Here is a 23,922-nt window from a genome sequence, read left to right on the forward strand (position 1 = left end):
CTGGCAGTGGCAAAAAGTGATGAATAAGCAAGCAGTTGAAACTCCCAGCACAAGTTTTGGTGGATTTAAGCCCTGTGGTAAACTTTTTAGGAAGTTTGAAGAAGATTGACAGTAAAAAATGTGTTGACCTGAGTCGCAGCCATTTGTTTCAATTCTGGCGACCATTTCCGGCTAGTTTGTGATTGTACTTCGAGTGAGTTTCGTGATTGTACTCCGAATGTTCGACCAACATTTACTAATTTGAATCCTGGAGGAACTATATGGTGGTTTGTCTTCCATTTAATACCTTACACAACTCTACCACGCAGCGGTCAGTGACTTGCTTTTTTTTCTAATATTGTACGACATAAACTAACCGGCAGGTGTTGGTGGTAGTGATGGTAGGAGAGGATCAGTAACTGGAAATTTGTGGCTGGCAGTGGCAAAAAGTGACGATTAAGCAAGCAGTTGGAACTCCCAGCACAAGTTTGGTGGACTTAAACTCTATGGTAAACTCTTTAAGAAGTTTTGAAGAAGATTGACAGTAAAAAAAAAAAAAAAAGTGTTCGACCTGAGTCGCAGCCATTTGTCTTCGATTCTGGCGACTTCGAGTGAGTTCGACTAACATTCACAAATTCGGACACTGGAGAAACTATATGGTGGTTTGTCTTCCATTCAATACCCTGCACAACTCTACCACGCAGCGGTGAGCGACTTTGAACGAACCGGCAGGTATTGGTGTTTAATTAAGCAAGCAGTTGAAACTCCCAGAACAAGTTTGGTGGACATAAGCCCTATAGTGAACGCTTTAGGAAGTTTTGAAGAAGATTGATAATAAAAAAACAAACAAAAACGTGTTGACCTGAGTCGCAGCCATTTGTTTCGATTCTGGAGACCATTTCCGGCAAGTTTTGCGATTGTACTTCGAGTGAGTTTTTGTGGCTGTACTTGAGTGAGTTCGACCAACATTCACAAATTCGGACACTGAGAAACTATATGGTGGTTTGTCTTCCATTTAATACCTGCACAACTCTACCACGCAGCGGTGAGGGACTTTGAATGAACCGGCAGGTATTGGTGATAGTGGTGGTAGGTGAGGATCAGTAACTGGAAATTTGTGACTGGCAGTGGCAAAAAGTGATGATTAAGTAAGCAGTTGAAACTCCCAGTACAAGTTTGGTGGATTTAAGCCCTGTAGTGACTCCTTAGGAAGTTTTGAAGAAAATTGACAGGTGGATTAAAGCCCTGTAGTAAACTCTTTAGGAAGGTTTGAAGAAGATTGATAGTAAAAATGTGTTGACCCGAGACGCAACCATTTGTTTCGATTCTGGCGATCATTTCCGGCAAGTTTTTGTGATTGTACTTCGAGTGGGTTTGTGATTGTACTTCGGGTGAGTTCGACCAACATTCACAATTCGGTCCCTGGAGTTACTATATGGTGGTTGTTTCCTTTAATACCATGCACAACTCTACCACGCAGCGGTGAGTGACTTTGCTTTTGTTTATACTGTATGGTGTTGATGGTAGTGGTGGTAGGAGAGGATCAGTAACTGGGAATTTGTGACTGGCATTGGCAAAAGTGGTTAAGCAAGCATTGTGAACTCCCAGTACAAGTTTTGCTGGAGTTAAGCCTTGTAGTGAACTCTTTAGGAAGTTCTTGAAGAAGATTTGACAGTTAAAAATGTGTTGACCCGGGTCGCAGCCATTTGTTTCGATTCTGGCGACATTTCTGGCAAGTTTTTGTGATTGTACTTCGAGTGAGTCTTGTGATTGTACTTCGAGTTGAGTTCGACCAACATTCACTAATTCAGACCCTGGAGAAACTATATGGTGGTTGTCTTCTATTTAATACCCTTCACGGCTCTACCAAGCAGCGGTGAGTGACTTTGCTCTTTGTATACTGTACGACATGAACGAACCAGTAGGTGTTGGTGGTAGTGGTGGTAGGAGAGGATCAGTAACTGGAAATGACACTTGCGATAAATGCAACAAGAAAACCTCCAAAAAAGACAGAGCAGTTCGATGCGAGCTGTGTGGTCAATAGTACCATGCTGTGTGCATGGGAATGGATGAGGTACTGTATGAGGCAATCACAAAAGACAGCAATAAACCTCTAGCAACAATCCATTTCTACTGCCCCAAGCCCTGCAACAGTCTCGCAAGTAAATTTTTGTTGAACATGGTGAAGCTTGAAAATAAGGTGGATAACCTATGGGAGGAGGTAGATAACATAAATGAAAAGATGAACAAGATGGAAGTGGGTGACCTCCCACAAGGAATGAGAGATACTATTAAGAAAATAGCAGGACCACAAGAGGATAAAGGGGAGAACGAGGCGATGATGTACGAGATAGCTAATGAAGCATCCAAGAAAGAGATGGCAGAGTTTCGTGACCGTACCAGAAGGGCTACCAATTTAGTAGTATTCAGACTTGATGAAGATACATCTAACTTCTAAGGGGAAAGAACATGGTCAAAAGAAAGACGAGGAATCAGTGCATAAGATAATTGAAGAAATCAAGGGAATACACCAGCCAATAGGGATTCGTCGCTTGGGAAAACTCTTCAGTAGTAAAGAGAAGGATGAGACAACGCGAGAGGAGAAAGAAACTGGTGGTACCAAGAAAATAAGGCCTCTTCGACTGACCTTTGCCTCTGAGAACGCTCGTGACGAAACACTGAAAACATTTCACAAGGAGAAGAAGCGGGTACAGGAACAGTCAGAAGAAAGAGATACCAGGATTATCAGCAAAATCACTTTGAGAAAAGATCTGACCCCAAAGGAGAGGGAGGAGGAAGAGGCTCTTTACCAAGAACTCAAACAAAGGAGAGAGGATTAAAAAAAACTCAGGGGACGACAATGCTCACTGGATTCGACGAGATGGCCAGGTTGTGAATATCGGGAAATACCCCGATACGGCCCCAATGCGAAATCCAGTGAAAAAGTCATAAACAGCAGACAGAGGAAAACTGTATATAGTTTTAAACAGGATTCTTCATCTCCACATCTTTCGTCTTTTCAATCTAAGTTAAGAAACTTTACATGTATGTACTGTAATGTGGACGCAGTGACCACAAAGAAAGCTGAGATTCATGCAGTGGTTGAGATGCACCAGCCAGCAATCATAGGCATTACAGAACTGAGGCCCAAAAGGTCAAGATATGATCTTCAGGAATGTGAACTAAACATCGAAGGCTACGAATTGTTTCATACTCTCGAACAAGATGGACGGGGGATATGCCTGTTGGTCTTGAAAGAATTGAAGCCGGTGGTTTGTGACCGTGTAGACACTAGCACATTCAAAGAGGCACTATTCGTTGAATGTACCACAGCAGGCGAATCATCTCTACTTGTAGGACTTATCTATAGAAGCCCAAACAGCAGTCATGAGAACACAAAGGAGCTAAATGCACTCCTGGGTAAAGCTACAGAGGCAGTTACTCAAGACTACTTCTCATTGGTGACTTTAACTTTCCCAGCATTGATTGGAAACAAGAAATCAGTGAAGTAGGCCCAGATCAACCAGCAACTATCTTTTTGAAAGCCACCCAGGATGCATTCCTTGTGCAACATCAAAAAGAACCTACAAGATACAGAGAAGGGGAAAAATCAAATGTGCTAGACTTAGTCTTTTCAAACCGTGAGGAATTGGTGGAAGAGATTACAGTGGCACCTGGAATGGGGAAAAGTGATCATTTTACTCTCTTCATCAAACTGGATCACTCTGAAGCCAAGTCACCAGAGCAGAAACGGTTCAATTTTCAAAAGGCAGATTTTGATAGACTCAGAACTGTTCTACAGGAGACAGACTGGGACAGTGAGTTGGATGGTCTAAGCGTGGACGATATGTGGACCCTTATTAAGAATAAGATTAACAATGCTGTCCAGCTATCAGTACCACTCAAATCAGTTGGTCGAGCTCGCACAAAGAAATGGATGGATCACAAAACGTTGGAGTCAGTGAGAAAGAAGCATAGACTTTTCAGACGATGGCAGCAAACACGAGAAATAGTTGACTATACAGCATACCTTAAGGCTAGGAACAAAGCCAGAAGAGAATGCAGGAAAGCAAAGAGAAGGTTCGAGGCCACAGTGGCCGCTGAAGCTAAGAAGAATCCCAAAGTCTTCTGGTCATACGTCAAGAGTAAGACGACAACACGATCGGGGATAGGAGACCTGAAAAAGGAAGATGGCAGTAAAACATCATCAGATCAAGAAAAAGCAGAGCTGCTGAATAATTTTTTTCACAGCGTGTTTACACGTGAAGATGACGGGCCTCTCCCCGACCCACCAACTCCTGAGTACAGTGCGACTTTGGAGGACTTTGAAATTACTGAAGAAAAAGTACTGCTTCAGACTCAAGATACACAAGGCTACAGGACCAGATGGCATCAACCCCCTCATTCTGTCGAAAGCTGCTGACATATTGGCCCACCCAGTTACACTACTCTTCCGCAAGTCTCTTGAAGATGGACAAGTTCCACGGGATTGGAAAAAAGCAACTGTTTCTCCTATCTTCAAAAAAGGTAGCCGCCTACAACCATGTAACTATAGGCCAGTCAGCCTCACATGCATACTCTGTAAGGTGATGGAAAAACTCATTAGAGAAAAAGTCATCATGCACCTGGTTGAAAATCAACTTATCAGCAAGCAGCAACACGGTTTTGTGCATGGGAGATCCTGTGTTACGCAGTTGCTGAATGTTATGGACACCTGGACAGAGATTCTGGATGCAGGAGGCAGCGTCGATATCATATACATGGACTTCATGAAGGCATTCGACTCCGTGCCCCATCGACGTCTCCTAATGAAGCTTGCAGCGTATGGCATCCAAGGCAAGGTCTTCAACTGGATCCGGGCATTTTTGACAGACAGGCAGCAGCAAGTAGTTGTGAACGGAGCAAATTCACAATTAGCGCCAGTGACGAGCGGGATTCCACAGGGAAGTGTTGTTGGCCCGATGCTATTCGTCATCTACATCAGTGACCTGCCAAAAGTTTGCACCAGTGAAGTGAAACTGTTTGCAGATGACACAAAATTGTACACCCGCAGTGACATACCAGGTGCCACGACTGTCTTGCAAGATGACCTTGACAGACTACAGCAGTGGTCGCAGGATTGGCTACTTCGCTTTCATCCGCAAAAATGCAGCGTCCTGAAACTCGGTAACAAAAGGTCAGAAGGGGAATACACCATGCAAGACGGAATACAGGGCACAATAGTGCTGGAGGAGCATGAACATGAGAAAGGCCTTGGCGTCTGTGTCGACAAGTTATGCTTCAAGGAACATGTAGCAAAAAGTACTGCAAAAGCTAATAGAGTTGTCGGCATCATTCGGCGCACTTTTGACTTCCTCAGCAACGACATCTTTGTCCAGCTTTATAAGAGCCTTGTGCACTCTATCCTGGAGTATGGCCACTCTGTGTGGCAGCCGCACCACAAAACCCTTTGTAGTGAAGTGGAAGACGTACAACGACGAGCAACCAAACTGTTGGCACCACTGAGAGACAAGCCGTACCCTGAGAGGCTGGCGATCCTGGGACTACCTACTCTTGAGCATTGCAGAAATAGAGGCGATATGATTGATCTGTATAAATACATATATGGGATCTACGATTCTGATCGGCCGAAGTTCGAGATCATTAGCGACCGCGCAACAAGAGGAAACGGTCTCAAGATCAACAAGCAATATTGTAGATTGGATGTTCGCAGCGGAACTTTCTCTCAGCGGGTGGTCAACATGTGGAATGACCTCCCAGATTTCGTGGTCAAAGCGCCATCCATAAACAGCTTCAAAGGCAGGCTCGACGCTCATTGGACAGATATGGCAAGTGTTTACACTCCAACTTGCCAGTCTGGACTTTTTAGTAATTGCATTAGTATTTGCCACACGTACCAGTGCCACGCATGCCACTTAATATGTACGTGAAAGTGGAAAGATGAACTGGCCCTTTGGGCCTCAAACATCTACAACGTCAAGGTCAAGGTCAAGGTCTGTTAACGCTTACTTGGGCGTGTGCCTAATCGCGTGTTGATTATAACACAGTGTCTTGCAGCCTTTCGACCCTCAATGGTTTCATGAATCATTGAATACAATCATGTCATGTCATGGATTGTTATGATGTCAAGCATGCTCAGATTTGACAGTCATATGATGCACTAGAAGCATGTTTTTATGCAACTTCTCATATTTTTTTGTGGGTGCCACAGGACTTCACATGCCTTTTTTGTTTTGCTTAGTGTGTTCTTTTATATTTCCCTAATGGTCCTATATTGTGTAATGATGTTTTTTCAAGGGACAATGTGGTTTGGGATGAGGAGCAGGAGTCTGAAGCGAGACAGAAAACAATGGAACAGTTGCAGGATGCATTGCCAGCAGAGAAACAAGGTAGTGTGAAACTGCTTATGTCAAAAGTCCAGAATAGTTCCCGAATCTTTGAGATATCAAATCGAAACCTTCATAACTTGACACAGACTCTTGAGGATTCAATTTGTGTGTGTGTGTGTGTGTGTGTGTGTGTGTGTGTGTGTGTGTGTGTGTGTGTGTGTGTGTGTGTGTGTGTGTGTGTGTGTGTGTGTGTGTGTGTGTGTGTGTGTGTGTATAGAGACACTGACACATACACTGTGTGGTGCATGCTTTGCACACAGCCACTCACACACACTGCCATGCGCACACACACACACATACACACACACAGACATACACACTGGCATGCATACCTATGGCTCGCATGTGCACTCACATGCGGAAACACTGACACTGTGATAGGCGTGTGTGTGTGTAAGTTTTGTGTGAGTTTGTGTGTATGTGTGCTCACGCACAACTTGTATGCATCACTGCCTATGTTGAGTGTTGGTCTAGAGGTACTGTGTTCGCCTAGTTAGTGAGAGAATCTGAGTGCACTGGTGACTGTAGCGTCACTCTCTCGTTGGTGAGAGCAGCCCTGAATTTCACACAAGGAAATGTGTTGTGACAAGATAAACACAGCACAGCACAGCACAAAAGTCAGTGCAGTACAATGCAAACAGAATACAAAATATTTAAAGAAACTGATGATCACTTGTGACTGTACAGTTTGTAATTGACAATTGCAGAAGAATATGAGCGGGAAGCAGACTTGTACTGGGACAAGTTTTACAACCAGCACCAGAACCGCTTTTTCAAAGACCGTCACTGGCTCTTCACAGAGTTTCCAGAACTCTATTCTTCACAGGGAAACACTGACCTCCAAACCCCCAACATGTCTGACTCATCACATACTACAACTTCAGTTCCACCATTAACAGTGCAGCATCAGTCTGGAGACGGTGCTGAATGTTCTCAGGGATTGTCTCAGTCTATTGGTGAAACAGGTGGTCAGCTTCACAGTGGTGATGTCGGTATCAGTGTACCGTCAGTTGATGGGCAGCAGAATGTTGAGAAGACAGCAGAAAATGACACTGACAGATTCCCTGGTGAATCGGCCACCTTCAGGATATTGGAGGTCAGTGTGAGCTGATTTTTGGAGACTGTAGTGTAACCAGATCAAACACCAAACACACAAGCAAACAAACAAAAGACACCTGCAACAAGAACACAAGACGTTTTTAGCAGTAATATTAACACACCATTTTTATCGTTAGTTTTATGGTATACAGAGGTTTAAGTTGTGATAAGGGGGATAAGGCAGGGTGCTGGAGCTGGTGAAATACAGTGTTTGAAGCAGAGTGTACATAATGGTTCACATGTGTGTGTGTGTGTGCGTGTGTGGTGATCTGTTGACACTTTAATATTCATCCATGTAATTGTGTTATCTGAATATGGTTTTTAGATAGAAGAAAAGAAAATATATCCTGTGTAAGTACTTGCTTATGGGACTGTTTGATAGAGAAACAAAAAGATTTGCAGATTAAGGTTGTTTGAGTCAAAAATACTCTTAACGGTGTGTTGGTGTGTGTGTGTGTGTGTGTGTGTGTGTGTGTTTTAACAGGTTGGCTGTGGTGTTGGCAATACAGTTTTTCCAGTATTGAGTACCAACAAGTAAGTCAGCGAGCCATGAAATATAGAAATTTTCAGTATTACCATTTGTTTTGTCTCTTGGTTCCCATCACTTCAGATAAGTTTCTTTTCACCTGTAAAACGTCACATAGAACTGTAACATTTATATCATCATTGTTATTGTTGAGAACTATTTTTGATAAAGCTGCACATAGTAATCTTACACACAAAAAAGACCAGTTGTTTATCTTGATGTTTCTAACTTGTATGTGGAGGTTTTCTTCCTATTTAAAGATAAGAAAAAAGGATGTAAACACAGAACTGAAACATCATCATAAAGAGATCTGGAAATTCTGAACCCTCAGTGCCAAGTCAAGCTGGAATCTATCAAATGTTTTTTGACATATCATCACACTTTGTTTGCTATTTCATATGCATCCCTTATATTGACATTTTTATGAAAACACTTTGCTTATTTGGATTGGTCCATAACTTATAATGTTTAACCCATTCAGTGCCAGATAATTCTGTAAAAAAAGAAAAAGAAAAAAAGTGCTCTCCCCTGGCAAGGGAATTGAGGATTCAGGGGCAATCAGTTAAAAAAAAAGAAATCTAGTACAAAAAAGCATAGGAGATACAGAAGCAAAGTAAGCTAGATAAACATTTCTGTGAAGGAAAATGATTTTGGATTCTGAATCTGGGCTTTTTTACCATTATTTTTATTGCAGATCTATAGGTATTCAGTTGTTTCAAAGTGATATTTTTTTTTTTATACATCTAAAAAGTCTATTTCCACTTCCACAGAATAACACTCAAAAAGAAAAACGAAATACAACTGGAAATAGCATGCTTGTAGTCAGATTATACTTGTAGGAGAAAGTAAAGCACAATGACAATGATTCTGTTCATATAGATAATAATCATGTTCTCAGAAGTGAGCAGTCAAGTTTTTTGTTTTTTTGTTTTTTTTCACATCAAAGAGTGTCCTCCATTGAGAGTGGGAAGCTCTTTGATGATACTTCCTCTTGGTTGCAATAGTGCCCGCTCTACAAGGAAGTAGGTGGTCAACTAATCAGTGACAAAATTGAAAAATACATGATTTCCTTCCATTTTCTGTCAACTCTGCGTTTCATAAAAACCGTGGATTATTGGCTACTCCCATATCTTCTGTCTGGTCTTTGACCTATCATCTTACATCACTCCTCTTTCTCTCCTCCCTGTCTTCTCAAATTATGCTAAAGTATTGCCCCCATACTGTCAGTCATTGTCGCCCACTCAATACTGATGTCTGATTGGATAGATGGACTGGATAGAATGTCAAATATTGCTGTCAGTTTCATCAGTGTCATTGTCATCACCTTCGAGTTCAAACCAGTCATCAGACAAGATAGATACATCTCTCATCGTTATTACCATACTTTATCATCTCCACAGCCTGCAAAGTTTAGTTGTGTAAATCCATTAATAGGGACAACTGTCTTTGCTGGACAACGTTTTCGATGCCCTGTTTGCATGCAACGCAAACCCACTTTTCACGCATGCTCGACATAGTCCAGATAGCGAAGCATCACTGAGAAGGGAGGGGTCCTCCACCTGACATATCCTCATTTAAACGGTATCTATATAATCCAGACACTTAAAACTAACCGTTCAGGGTTGGTTTGTGTTCATTGGACCAAACTTTGAAGAAGGAAAAATTGGAACAGATGCAGGATATTAGTAAATGTCTTACAGGTTTTATGATAACATTTTGTGTAGGGTGTCAACTGATGTGTTATAGGCAGTGAATGAGTAAAAAAGTGAAAAAAATTATTTCGAATGCTTTAACAGAATGATAGATTTATAAATACAATATGATTCACTTGTGAGTACAAGATGTAATAAGAAGTGGTGTGTGTGTGTGTGTGTGTGTGTGTGGGATGGAGAGAAACAGACAGAAAGAGAGAGGAAGATTCTTGATAGGTTGAGAATTATAAAGGTGACTATAGCTGTAAAGTACAGATAACCAGTCTGTCAATCTGCCAGACAAAGTGATTCTATGTATCCCTGTTAAAATATAGGGTGTGGGTTGTAAACAATGAATTAAGTATAGTAGTGATGCGAATGAAGATCTGATTAAAAATGTGGTATACTGAATAAAGTATTGAATAAACAATCTAAACTTTGTTTATTATTTGGACAGTGATCCTGGGCTAATGATGTACTGCTGCGATTTTTCGAGTACCGCAGTTCAGTTGGTCAAGGTGAGTATTAGTACAGTAACTGTCATCTTTTATATCATGATTGTAATTTTCTTTTTTTACACAATAGAAATATTACTTATTGCATCTTTTGTCTCCATTATATTGTGCCCATCTTTGTAGTGTATAATTTCTTTCTCACAACAACAGAACATGTTAAATTCAGGGTGCTTTCCCTGGGGAGAAGGCTTCATCTCGGTGAAGCACTGATGTATTTATTTTTACCTGTCTGCATGTATATCTGATAGTGATAGTAGACCAGAAGGTCTTATGATCTACCATGAGGATGTACAACATCAATGCCAACCATGTCCAACTGATCAAACAATTGTATAATGAGGCCACAACTGCACAAGCACTGTGCTTCTGAATGGTTACAAGGGAGACTGGTTCTGCACTACGGTTGGAGTGCATCAGGGATGTACACTGACACCCACCCTCTTCAGTGTCTCTCTGGAGAGGATTATGGAAGATACCTTGGAAGATCATGAAGGCACAGTTTCCACTGAGGGGGAGAATGATCTCCAGTCTGCATTTTGTGCATGATATTCATGGTCTTGCAGGGAGTGAAGGTGAATCGGCCAGTTTGGTGGAATGTCTGGACAAAGTGGCCTCCGCATTTGGCATGGAAATACGCACAGAAAAGACTAACCTCATGATCAACGGCACCCTAAGTATTGCGTCAGACATCATTGTCACGGGACAATTTAGGAGCAGTCAAGACAGTGAAAAATCTTGGCTCCATCATATCAGATGAAGGCTCCAAACCTGAGAAACAGCAGCGGCAGTAGCAAGACTCCCAACACATCTGGAGCACCAGGATCCATCTGTTGCACTCCCGTGTCGTGTCAGTCTTCTTTTATGCCTGTGAAGAATCGACGCTGTCAGCAGACATGCAAAGAAAGAGCCTGGCAACTGAAATGAGATACTGCAGGAAGACCTATAGCATCCACTACACAGACCCTCTCACAAACGGAGAGGTCCACAGCAAGACCCAGCAAGCAAGAGGAGCTCATGATGACCTCTTAACATGTGTCAGGGAATGGAAAGTGAAGTGGTGTGGACATATTTCTTGCTGGACAGGACTTAAAAGACGGTCTTGCAAGAGTCAGTCAGAGGAAGCTACAGACAAGGAAGACAGAAAATGAAGTGGAAGACAATATTCAAGAATGGACAGGAATGAATCTGGCAGAATTCCAGAGAGCGGTGGAGGACAGAGACAGGTGGAGGAGAGTGGTGGCATTGTCCTCACCGGTGCGCCAGCAACATCAGCAGAACTCAAGAGATGGGTAACACTGGAGTGATAGCGTGAAGGTAACGGGTCCGCCTAGGAAGCAAGGGAATTTGAGCACACTGGTTCCAATCATGGTACAGTCGCCAATATTTTCTCCCCTTCCACTAGACCTTGAGTGGTGGTTTGGACACTAGTCATTTGGATGAGACGATAATCTGAGGTCCAATGTGCATGTAAAAGAACCCACGGCAACAAAAGTGTTGTCCCTGGAAACATTCTGCAGATAAATCCACTTCGATAGGAAAAACAATTGAAAATGCATGCAGAAAAAAATACCAAAAAAAACAAAAACGGGGTGGCGCTCTCAGTGTAGTGACATGCTCTCCCTGGGTCGAGCAGCTAGAATTTCACACAGAGAAATCTGTTGTGACAAAAAGAGTAATACAAATGTCTGTTTCCCAATTAATTTTTTGTTGTTGCCATTAACAACTCTGATTGGCCTGTCGTCTGCCATGGCAAAGTGGTGTCATTAACTGCTGCGGGTTGAAGCCTGTGGCCAGAGTTGAGGGCGGCACAGGATCCAGGGGGAAGGCATGGACCACACAGCGGAGCGTCATCCACTGTCGTCAAGGGTGCGTCTTTGGGGATGTTGCTCAAATTTCCTGACCAGCATTGCTGGTGTTCTGTATTTCTCAAGCCTGATTCATGCTGGGACAAATTATGAAAGGAAGTTCAGAGTACAGCCTTTTCACATGCCCCCAAACCTAAGAGGATCTCCATAACAACATCATTATTCATCATTAAACAGAAAAAAAATTGCCCCTAATTCTATGGCCTTTCATGCCTTGGTCTCATGATAACAGATTCATTTCCCCCTCCACTTTGGTGCTTGTGGTCAGTCCCTGCCAAAGTGTTTGGTGTCAGTAGATTTGTTGGGGCTGTCATTTGAGGGACATGGTGGCTGTCTCTGCTCTTGGGGGAGATGCTCACTCAAGTCTGGCTTGATGAAAAAGCAGTTATTGTCATCAGTAGGGAACTTTTACAGTTTTAGGCAATAGTGGTTGTTATCATCTTTTGTCACAACTGAATAAATATTGGGAGCAAGTTTAGTTAGTTAGATCTTAAGATATTTTATTGTTGTTGCTTTATATTCCTGTACTTTGCAGATTGACAGTCTTTACCATCTTTGCCATAGCTGAAGAAAAATTTGCATTTAATTACACATACTTAACCGTGACCCAACTAGTGCAGACTCCGGCAGGGGTCTGACATTCCTGTCCTGTGCAAACTACTATCCGCCTATGCGGAGAAAAAGAGAGCAACTACGGCCGATAACCTCCCGAAAGTGGGTAACCTCCCCTTTGTCCCGCTAGCTAGCGCCCTCTTTTTCCGGCAGCCATCTCGACACCTGTTCCTGTGCTCCGCATACGGCTAAGTTTTTTCGTATTTCTTTCTGTCTGTCGGCTCCTTGACGTCCTTGTTGTTTATCTAATTATGCCTTCCAACAGGTCAAATGATTATGTAGCTCGATTGGGCGATCGGGCTAAGATTAAGGCACGATCGCAATCGATTCGCGAAAACCCTGGGCCCTCTACTTTGGGCCCGGTAAACAACAACACCGGCCTGCAGCCACCACTTCCTCCTCTACCTCCGGTCGACTCCAGGCCCCCACTGCCTCCGACGTCTCCTTCGCCGACTTCTAGGGGTTTGTTACCCCATACTCAGGTCAGTGGTGCCATTGACAATATTCTTTGTCATCCGCGAACGGACTCGATGCGATCCGCGTTTTCTCGGTCCTGCCAGTCGGCAGTGCCCGAGTCGATCTCCTCTATCTCTTTGCCAAATCCCACTATATCAACAAGGGAATGTGCCCCAATCCCTTTGGGAGATCAACACACACTGGGTATGGATCCGCACACTAGACAGGGCCCTATGTGCAATGCGTCCGTGGCGGCGGCCGTGGCATCGGCTCACGCGCCCCCCACCCGGCATGCCTCTTCCGTCTCGGGTCCTATAGCGACCGAGGTGCTTAGGGATGCCCTCCCCAGGGGCAGGGAGGAAGTGCACCATTAGGGGACACGCTCGCCCATACGTGTGCGTCCTCCCCCTTGTCGCGAGCAGCCGATCCAAGGGAGGCAACTCCTGCTTCGGTGCCCTTTCCGGTCACCGCCGCAGTTACTTCCCTTGCCCCGACACCACCCTTTGCCTTCAGTGCAGGTGCGTGCTCGGCCCCCACCAGCTCTACGGCGATGACACCATCTGTCATACAGCCGGTTGCTCCTGTTCCCCACTCACGAAAGGCGGATCAGCAGTATGCTCAAACAAATAACCAGCAACTCATTGCCAGTTTGCTGCATCAACTATGCACCACTCTGCTTCCGGGTCCCACACCATCTACCACTGCTCACTCTTCTGCTGCAGCAAATCTGCTCCCACCCTCCACCTCCACCTCCCAGCAGCCCGGTCACGTGCCCAGCTCTCGGCCTGACCCGTCGCCCCATGCCATTGGAGAGACATTCTCTGAAGGGGATACTGGGGATACTGATACAGAGGAACCACCTGGGGAAGATCATCAGCTGGTTTCCTTTCAAGAAACACTTCTCCTCCCCCAAAACTTGCGTGACACTTGCAGAGTTACAGTACATGACAAATTCCTCATGGACCTGGAGGAAACACTCAGGTCTTCTTTAGAATCGACCTCTGCCATGGAAAGCTTCCTTGCCGGCCTTGCTGCGGCCCTCATGGAAGCCCCCTCTGATCAACCAGCAGGCCTTGACGTTTCGGTTTTCTCACCGTTCGTCCAGCAGATCAGCCAGCTTCTCGTGCGGTCTGCAGGCATACAAGCACAGGCCTACATGAATATAATTCTGGCCAGGAGGGATGCTGTGCTTGACCAGTCCACATGCATGCGCTGTCCACCAGAATACGCTTCCCTCAGAATGCTTACCCCCACCGACGGTTCCCTCTTTGGTCAGGGATTTCCCATGACGGCCATAAAACGGCATGCAGACTTGCATAGGGACCTTGCTCTTGGCGCTGGCCCTATCCGCACTTCGGCGCAATCGCGGCATGCTCCATGGCAGCAGCAATGTGGCCGCCTTCAGGCCACGTTCACATCAGCCATCCCTCTCTAACACCAGGAGCCAACCCAGGGGGCAGCCCAGGGCTGCCAGGCGTCGGCAGTACGCAGCTCGGCCTCCACACAGGCCGACAGCCAACTCCAGACCGGCCCACCCCCAATGACTCACCCCCACCCTTCACCCCCCACTCGCGCACCAGCAGCCAGCAGGCAGCCTTTCCAGGCACATGCCAGCGTGGCTGTCCCTCCCAGCATGCGAGTGGGTCCTCCGGGTGATAGGGTCAGGGTTTCACCTACCTTGGCTCTCCTCCAAAGCTCCTCTCACCCTCTCTCCTCCTCCCTTCCCCCCCCCCCACCCCCCCCCACAGGGCGACTCAGCCCGCTCAGCCCTGCGGGACGAAATCAGTTCTCTCCTCCACAAGGAAGCCATAGAAGAAGCCCCTCCTCTGTCGCCAGGCTTCTTCGGCCGCATCTTTGTCGTCCCCAAAGCCTCCGGCGGATGGCGGCCAGTCCTAGACCTTTCCCTTCTAAATGAGTACCTCCAGTACAAGCCATCCCGCATGGAAACACCAGCGTCAATCAGGGACTGCATCAGGCAAGGCGACTGGGCAGTCTCCATAGACCTTGCAGACGCGTACTTCCATATCCTGATCCACCCCAGGGACCGCAAATGGCTACGCTTCTCATGGGACGGGAAGTCCTTCCAATTCAGAGCACTCCCGTTTGGCCTTGCGCCAGCCCCCTGGGTCTTCACCAGGGTGGTCAGGGAACTATGCCTAGCTCTCAGGAGCAAGGGCATACACCTAAGGGTCTATCTAGATGACTGGTTGATCCTTGCCGAGAGCAGGGCCCTTTCCCAGCACCACCTGAACCTCGTCAGGAACCAGTGCCAGTCGCTGGGCTTTCTGATGAATGCAGAAAAATCGGAACTGGAGCCCTCTCAGCAGTTTGAATTCCTGGGTATGGCGATCGACTCAGTATCAATGACCATACGTCCGGCCACGCCCCGCCTCCACAGGCTACACAGTCTCCTGTCGCGGCTATCACAGGCAACCTCGGCGTCTGCCAGGGAACTTGCCTCTCTGCTAGGCTTCATGGAGTCCCTTGCTGCACTAGTTCCGCTAGGGAGACTACACAAACGCCCATTTCAGCGCCACTTCCAGGACAGGTGGTCCCAGTCTTCACAGGCATGGGACACCCGTATACCTCTGGGCACATGGTTCTCACAGTCGACCCAATGCTGGATGGACATGCATCTCGAACCCAGTACCGGATGCAGAATTGTACACAGATGCCTCCAAGATGGGCTGGGGTGCCCACATGGACATCCACACAGCCTCGGGGACTTGGAACCCACAACAGCAGTCGTGGCACATCAACAGACTGGAGCTGGAGGCGGTCTTCCTTGCCCTCCAGCACTTCCTCCCCCACGTGTCGCACAGGTCCATCATGCTATGCACGGACAACACGACGGTAGCATGTTATCTGAACAAACAGGGGGGAGCTCACTCACATCAACTGTCCCTGTGCGCAGAGACAGTCCTCCTCTGGTGCCAGGAGCACAGCATCCACCTGACAGCACATGTCCCAGGCAAGCTCAACATTCTTGCAGATTGCCTCAGCAGATCCCACACCGTGCTCCAAACGGAGTGGACCCTGTCACACTCAACCCTTCAGCCGATCTGGGACCATTGGCACAAACCACATGTGGATCTCTTCGCCACAAGGTTCAACTTCCGCATTCCTACATACGTCTCCCCAGTCCCAGACCCGCAGGCCTGGGCCGTGGACGCCCTATCGATCAGCTGGTCCAACCTTTCGGGGTATGCCTTCCCCCCACTTCCCATCATGGGAAAAGTCCTCAGAAAGGCAAGGCTGGAGAGTGCCACCTTGATTCTCATCGCACCACACTGGCCAGCACAGCCGTGGTTCCCCGATCTTCTCCACCTCACTCACGTTCCCCCTCTCCGCCTTCACATCGGCAGACGCTCCCTGGTCCAGCCCCGCTCAGGCATTCCCCACGGAAACCCAGAGGTTCTCAACCTTCACGCCTGGCTACTGTGCGGGAATCTCTGTCAGCACTAGGAGCCTCCGATGACACAGCTGACCTTGTGTGCAGTTCACATCGCAAAGGCACTCAAGGTGTTTACTCTGCACACTGGAACCGCTGGCTCTCCTGGTGCTCAAACCACTCAGTCAATCCCACACAACCGTCCAATATGGATCTCGCCAACTTTCTTGCCTTCCTCTCCTCCTCCAAAGGCCTCTCTGCCTCTGCAGTACGGGTCCATCGCGCGGCAGTCAGCTCCACTCTTCGGCAACTGGGCGGGCCCTCTTTCTCAGATGACCCCCTGCTCAGAGCACTGGTTCGAGGGGCTTCCCTCAATCACGCACGTCAATCCCTCCGGACCCCTTCTTGGGACCTTTTTCTGGTCCTACAATACCTCCGCAAGGCCCCCTTCGAACCCCTTGCTATAGCTCCTTTCAAGCTACTCTCCATGAAGACACTCTTTCTTGTCTCACTCGCCTCAGGCAGGCACTGTAGTGAGGTTCATGACGGTGAGGAAGGGGTCGGACAGAGTCCCGACCAACACTTTCTTCCTCACCTTCTGCTGCCCGGATGTCCCCAAGGACATTCGGGTCGGATACCTGCTAGTTAATGTCAGCCTGTACGTACCGTCCCCTCTGAGATGCTTTAAGTGTCAGAAATTCGGACACGTGAGAGACAGATGTAAGGAGGAAGAGGCGTGTGGCACCTGTTCGAAGGCGGCACACCAGGGCGATTGCGTCAGTGCAGCCCTGTGTGCGAACTGCGGAGGTGGCCACCCGTCCTCATCGAAGGACTGCCCCGCCTGGAAGAAAGAAAAACAAATTCAGAAAGTCAAGACAGAACAGAAAATTTCCTTCTTTGAGGCAAGGAAACAGGTGGAGGCCGCGTCGCCTAGGACGTCGTATGCCTCTGTCGTCAGATCCGGGACGGTGGACGTCGCAGTCCAGACGACGTCCACAGGAACGCAGACGGACGACTTAACCGCCTCGTCGGAACCGTCGGCCTTGGGTGGAGGCACTGTGTCCACCCCTTCCCATCCTGCGCGGCAGTCCTCAGGGGCTGCTGGGCGGGAGAGAAAAGCCTCGGGCGGAGGCACGTTGTCCGCCTCCCGCCCCACCCCACCCCCCGGGCCCCCTCGCCCCGCCTCTCGTCTGCCTGGCCCTCGGGCTGGCGGAAGTGGCCGGAAGCCCCCCGCACCTCCAAAACTCAAGGAGGGGAGGGCTGCGGCCACGGCGGGATCGGGAGGGGCCGAGGTGGTGGATATTCCGACCCGGTCTGAACCCGAAAAATTTATGACAAAGAACAAATATTCCATCCTGGCGGACCTTGAGCCACTGCAAGTGGAGGAGCAGGGGGTAGCGATGGAATAGGCTGCTGCTTTATTTTTTTTTTTTAAAAAACCTTTTTAATGGCAGTGATCCACTGGAATATCCGGGGATTCTATGCCAACTTCCAGGAACTCCAGCTGCTTTGTCGTGCTTTGAAACCTTCAGTGCTGGCACTGCAGGAGACTCTGCAAAGAGATGGCAAGGTTTTATCTCTCTCTGGTTTTAACTCCGTTTTTAAACCCGCTCAACCGAAGCAAGAGGGGTTGACGGGAGGTGTCGCTCTTTTTATTCGAAAGTCCCTTTTATACAGTACAGTTCTTTTAAGCACCCCTTTACAGGCGGTGGCAGTCAGAGTCACGCTCGAGAAAACCATCACTGTCTGCTCTCTCTACCTTCCCCCTTCCGTCCGTGTTCTGAGGCAGGACCTCATGAACCTGGTCGACCAGCTCCCACGTCCGTTTTTACTGTTGGGCGACTTCAACGGACACTCCCCGCTCTGGGGAAGTGAGATGACATCAGCCCGAGGTCTTCTCTTAGAAAACCTTCTCTCTGACATGGACTTGTGTTGTCTTAACGACAAGTCTCCCACTTACCTGCATCTGTCCTCTGGAAAGCTCTCGTGTTTAGATCTGTCGGTCTGCGATCCATCGTTGGTCCTGGACTACGAGTGGAAAGTGCACGACGATCTGCACGGGAGTGACCACTTTCCTGTCGTCCTCCGCCCCACAGATGGAGAAGGTGACTCTCTGCCTGACCGCCTGTACTACGACAAGGCAGACTGGAGTTTTTTTACCACCAAGATAAGAGCGGAGCTGCAGGAAGAAACAGTATTGAAAAGCAAGGACCCTGCTGACGCTCTGACTCGGATCGTTTTAGATTGCGCCAAAGCAGCAGTCCCATCGTCTACCTCCAAGCCTCAGGTCCCTAGAACGCCCTGGTTCAACGCGGAATGTCGGGAGGCCCGCAAGTCTCGGAAGACAGCGCAGCGACGCGTCTTTCGGAGACCGGAGTCCGATAGCGTTCGAACCCATCAACAGCTGAGGGCGAAAGCCAGGTATGTTTTTAAAAAGAGCCAGAGGAAGTCTTGGAGAGATTTCTGCTCTTCCTTAACCTCCAACACACCCAAGAAGAAAGTGTGGAGGGTTTTAAAAAGAATTAAGGGCAAAAACGCATGCCCGACCTTCCACCATCTTAAACTTTCAGACGCTCTGGTCACAGAGAAGAAAGCAGTTGCCAATTTGCTTGCCTCCACAATAGAACAGAACTCGAGATCTGCTAACAAATCTGCTCGCTTTCTTAAAACCAAAAACCTGTCAGAAAAAACACCATGTAACTTCTTTTCCGACAACACAGAGAATTACAACCTTCCTTTCACAATGAACGAACTTAAATCTGCCCTTCAGACCTGTACGGATTCCTGTCCAGGAATGGACGAAGTCCATTATAAACTCCTAAAGCACCTTCCCCAAACCTGTCTGGACACCCTGCTTAAAGTTTATAACCACATCTGGGTCACAGGCTTCTTTCCACCCTCCTGGCGGAAAGCCCTCATAATCCCGTTACCGAAACCGGGAAAAGACCCCTCGAACCCCTCCAACTACCGCCCAATTGCACTGACCAGCTGCGTCTGCAAACTGATGGAGAAGATGGTCAACGGTAGACTGATGTGGAAACTAGAGACCGACGGCCTTCTGGCGAAGGAACAGTGCGGTTTCCGCAAGCATCGCTCTACCGTTGACCATCTGGTTCGTCTGGAAACCACGATAAGAAATGCTTTCGTCAACAAACAACATGTGGTGGCCATATTTTTTGACCTGGAGAAAGCTTACGATACCACGTGGAAATTTGGTATTCTTTCTGATTTGCACAAGCTCGGCTTCCGAGGACACCTGCCTCAGTTTATCCACAATTTTTTACAAGACAGACAATTCCAGGTGAGAGTCGGCACCACCCTGTCCGACATTCACGAGCAGGAGCTGGGTGTCCCGCAGGGGAGCATCCTGTCGCCTGCTCTGTTCAGCATCAAAATTAATGACATCGTTCAATCCGTTCAGAAAGGATCGGACAGCTCGCTGTTCGTGGATGATTTTGCTTTATATGCAACCGGCAGCACGTACGCCAGCATCCAGCGACGGCTTCAGCTCTGCGTCAACAAAATCCAGTGTTGGGCAGAGGAGAATGGCTTCACATTTTCGTCCTCCAAAACTGAATGCATCCACTTTCATAATTTTCGCCAATTCTATCAGGACCCTGAAATCCGTCTGGGAACATCCACCATCCCGGCGGTCAAGGAAGCCAGATTTCTAGGGGTCGTCTTCGATCAGAAGCTGAATTTTCTCAGCCACATTAAACAGCTGAAAATATCTTGCCTAAAAGCCCTGAACATCATCCGAGTTGTGGCACACACGAACTGGGGTGCTGATAAGAGGACTCTCTTGCACCTCTACAGAGCCCTGGTCCGGTCCAAACTGGATTATGGTAGTGTTGTATACGGCTCGGCCAGACCGTCCTACCTGAAACTGTTGGACCCTGTACACCACCAAGGGCTCCGTCTCAGCTTGGGTGCTTTCCGCACCACCCCTGTGCACAGCCTGTACGCAGAGGCGGGGGAACCACCTCTTTCCAACCGCAGACTGAAGCTGACCCTGAACTATTATTTGAAATTGTTTTCGGAACCTACAAACCCTGCTTACGATGCTGTATTCAACAACCCTTTCGATAAGAAATTTACAGACAACCCAAACTGCATACCTCCTCTCGGACTCCGCATTCAGCCGCACTTGGAAAATGCCGATCTGGATGTCGGTGGCATCTCAGATTTCTCTAAGTTCCCTGACAGCCCCCCGTGGACCTTTACAACACCTGAGGTCCGATTCGATCTGGCCTCGTACCGTAAGGACACCACCAGTTCTCTGGCCTACAGAACCTACTTTTCGGAACTGTGCCACAAATTCCCCACCTTTCAAGGCATCTTCACTGACGGTTCCAAGTCAGAGGACGGAGTCGCCGCATCTGCGTTCTGTCCCGCCTTTCCTGACCGGCCCTCAACGGAACACATCCTGTCTGACAGCTCGGTATACACCGCGGAACTGACTGCACTGGTCCTGGGGTTAAAAATGGTTCTCTCTTCCAAACAGAAGAGATTCATGATCTTTTCCGACTCCTTATCAGCCCTGGAGGCGATCGCCTGCAGGAATATCACTCATCCCAAACTGCTGGAATTTTATGAAACTTTTACTCTCGCAACGAAGAAAGGATACGAGGTTGTGTTGGCCTGGGTTCCCGGACATGTTGGCATTCGTGGTAACGAAAGGGCGGACCTGCTGGCCAGGAACGCTGTAAAGAAAGAATTGTCCAGATCCTTGGTACCCTATACAGACATGAAGCGGAAGGTCAATACTTACGTTAAAGATCTTTGGCAAGAGAAATGGAACACCCAGATAGACAACAAGCTCTTCCAGATCCGTCCGGACTTGGGGGAGACCCTCCCTTCGGGGGTGAAGAACAGAAAGGAGGAATCTGTGCTGTGCAGACTGCGTACGGGGCACACTTTTTTTACTCATTCTTACTTGTTGAAGGGGGAGGAGGCCCCTCGATGCGTTCCCTGTGACGAGCCTCTCACCGTGAAACACGTGCTCCTTGACTGTTGGGATCTGCATGACGTTAGACGCAGACATTACACGGCGATTTCTTTGAAGACTTTGTTTCGTGATGTCCCTCCGTGGGCGCTGATGGACTTCTTAAAAGAAGTGAACCTTTTTAACCAGATTTGAAGGTTTTTAAACTATGGAAGTTTTTTTTTTAAACTTTGGAGTGGAAAGTTTGAAGTGGTGACTCGTTTTAATTGGTTGTTTTTTTAGCCTTGTAGTAGTAATTGACGCGGCGATAGCCTTGAGATGGCCTTAGTGGTCGGCGAGGCTCTAAGCACCATAATTTCATTTCATTTCAGTGAGGTTCATGCCCTCAGTGGCATCACACAAGATATAGCCTTTGAGCTGGACGGATCTATCTCGCTTAGATTCCTCCCTGATTTTCTTGCCAAAAATCAAAATCCAAGCACACCCTCTCCCATTCTTTTCATCAAAACGCTCTCCTCTATTCTGGCCCATGACGACGAGGACAGATTCCTCTGCCCAGTCAGGGCCCTGCGCATATACCTTAAAAGGTCGCGTCCCTTCCGATCGTCCAAACGACGCCTCTTCATTGGCTGGAATCTCGACCATCCGCGTGACATTAGCAAGACGTCTCTGTCTCGATGGATTGTCAATGCGATTAAAGGCGCGTATGCAGACGTAGGATTGAGACTTGATACCTCCTCAGCCAGAGCACATGAAGTCAGAGCATGGTCCTCTTCTCTTGCCTTAGCGCAGTCAACACGGCTGCAAGACATCATGGATGCGGCCTACTGGAAAAACCCTGCCACATTCATCGACTTCTACCTGAGGGATGTCGCACGCCTCGGGATGATGGCTCAAGAGGCATCGCTTCGGTGGTAGTTGCACAACAGGCCATCGCAGCACACAGACAGTAGAACAGGCGAGCCCTCCACCTTGTCGCGCTATTCTGCACTAGTTGGGTCATGGTTAAGTATGTGTAATTAAAAGGAAATTTTCTATCTAAAATTACGTTTAAATAACATACTTACCGTGACCCAAATTTAAGACCCTCCCGTCCTCCCCGCTTCCTGTTCTCCCTGCTCGCTGCGCTGGTGATGGCATATTGCCGTCAAAAGAGGGCGCTAGCTAGCGGGACAAAGGGGAGGTTATCGGCCGTAGTTGCTCTCTTTTTCTCCGCATAGGCGGATAGTAGTTTGCACAGGACAGGAATGTCAGACCCCTGCCGGAGTCTGCACTAGTTGGGTCACGGTAAGTATGTTATTTAAACGTAATTTTAGATAGAAAATTTCCTTTTGTTCAGTTTTAATCTTGCTGTAGTTGGATGGTTCATCTGTACTTTTTTTTTTATGATGCACATTGACATCATATTGTTTATGTGTGACAGGATCATCGTGATTATGATCCTAGACGATGCCATGCCTTTGAGTGGGACATCACTGATGAAAATAGTACACTGCCTTTCCCCCCGGAAAGTCTGGACATTGTCATCATGATCTTTGTCTTGTCAGCTGTCCACCCAGAAAAGTGAGTTTCTCTTTCTTCATCTCTTTCCTTCTGTCACTCTTTTCTTCTCCAGTGTGTTTGAATAGATAAATGCATGTTTGTGTGTGTGTGTGTGTGTGTGTGTGTGTATGAGCTTGCATGTGTGTATGCTACATTCATACAAGTTTGCAGATGACAATGTTTAAAGTAATTGTGTTTTCTCTTATTCAGTTATTTGTGTTTGTTTGGGGTTTTGTGCTTTTTTCCAGTAATGAAAATGATTGGTCATTAATGGCCTTGTTCTCTGAAAATGGAACAACTGTATGAAAGATGTTAGCATGTTGTTTTTATTACTTTATTTTAATTACATTTGATTGCTAATATGCTTTTGACATCTTAATGTTCATATGAACTTCATTCTCTGAAACAGAATTAATGTATCCAAGATGTTGGATTTTTTTTTTTCATGTCTCCTGTTTAAAAACAAAGAGCAAACAGTGTTACACTAAAGTGTTTAATCTAGACTAGCATTCATTCACCTTTCTACAAGGGTTAAGAACAGCTGGTGATGAAAATCGCAGCTTTCAACAGCGTGAATGCTGAAGTGAGAAAAGAAAGAAAACGGAGTAGGGATGTGAGAAATAAATAACGCTTCATAAATGTAAACATGCTTCACAGTTATTGACCTTCCCTTTGCCTACCTGTCAGGAATCGGTGGTAATGTGTAGGTTTCGATAGTTCAGGGTCAGTCACTGTGACATGAAGGAGGGGTGCGGTTGAGCCAGAGCTGTTTCCTGAACTTCTTCTTCTTCTTCTGTGTTCATGGACTGCAACTCCCACGTTCACTCGCATATACGCGAGTGGGCTTTTACGTGCATGACCGTTTTTACCTCGCCATGTAGGCAGCCATACTCCAATTTCGGGGGTGTGCATG

At 47.1% G+C, this 23,922-nt stretch overlaps 1 protein-coding gene across 4 annotated transcripts in view; it reads left to right on the forward strand.

The window, feature by feature from the left end:
- LOC143293879 (tRNA N(3)-cytidine methyltransferase METTL2-like) overlaps positions 1-23,922 on the forward strand; it is a 34,742-nt gene that overhangs the window by 647 nt on the left and 10,173 nt on the right. Inside the window, exons 1-6 of one of the 4 annotated variants that reach the window (XM_076605210.1) lie at positions 1-1,461; positions 6,277-6,368; positions 7,076-7,464; positions 7,951-8,000; positions 10,141-10,201; positions 22,891-23,030. The exon at positions 1-1,461 is cut by the window's left edge and continues 52 nt beyond it. In XM_076605210.1, the coding sequence (XP_076461325.1) occupies positions 1,415-1,461; positions 6,277-6,368; positions 7,076-7,464; positions 7,951-8,000; positions 10,141-10,201; positions 22,891-23,030 (779 nt within the window). In that variant the 5' untranslated portion in view covers positions 1-1,414. Of the gene's footprint in view, positions 1,462-5,769; positions 5,973-6,276; positions 6,369-7,075; positions 7,465-7,950; positions 8,001-10,140; positions 10,202-22,890; positions 23,031-23,922 lie in introns of those variants that run through there. The other 3 variants (XM_076605208.1, XM_076605209.1, XM_076605207.1) reach the window with 3 other exon arrangements.

The sequence above is a fragment of the Babylonia areolata genome, chromosome 19, assembly GCF_041734735.1.
Source record: "Babylonia areolata isolate BAREFJ2019XMU chromosome 19, ASM4173473v1, whole genome shotgun sequence".
NCBI lineage: Eukaryota > Metazoa > Mollusca > Gastropoda > Neogastropoda > Buccinidae > Babylonia > Babylonia areolata.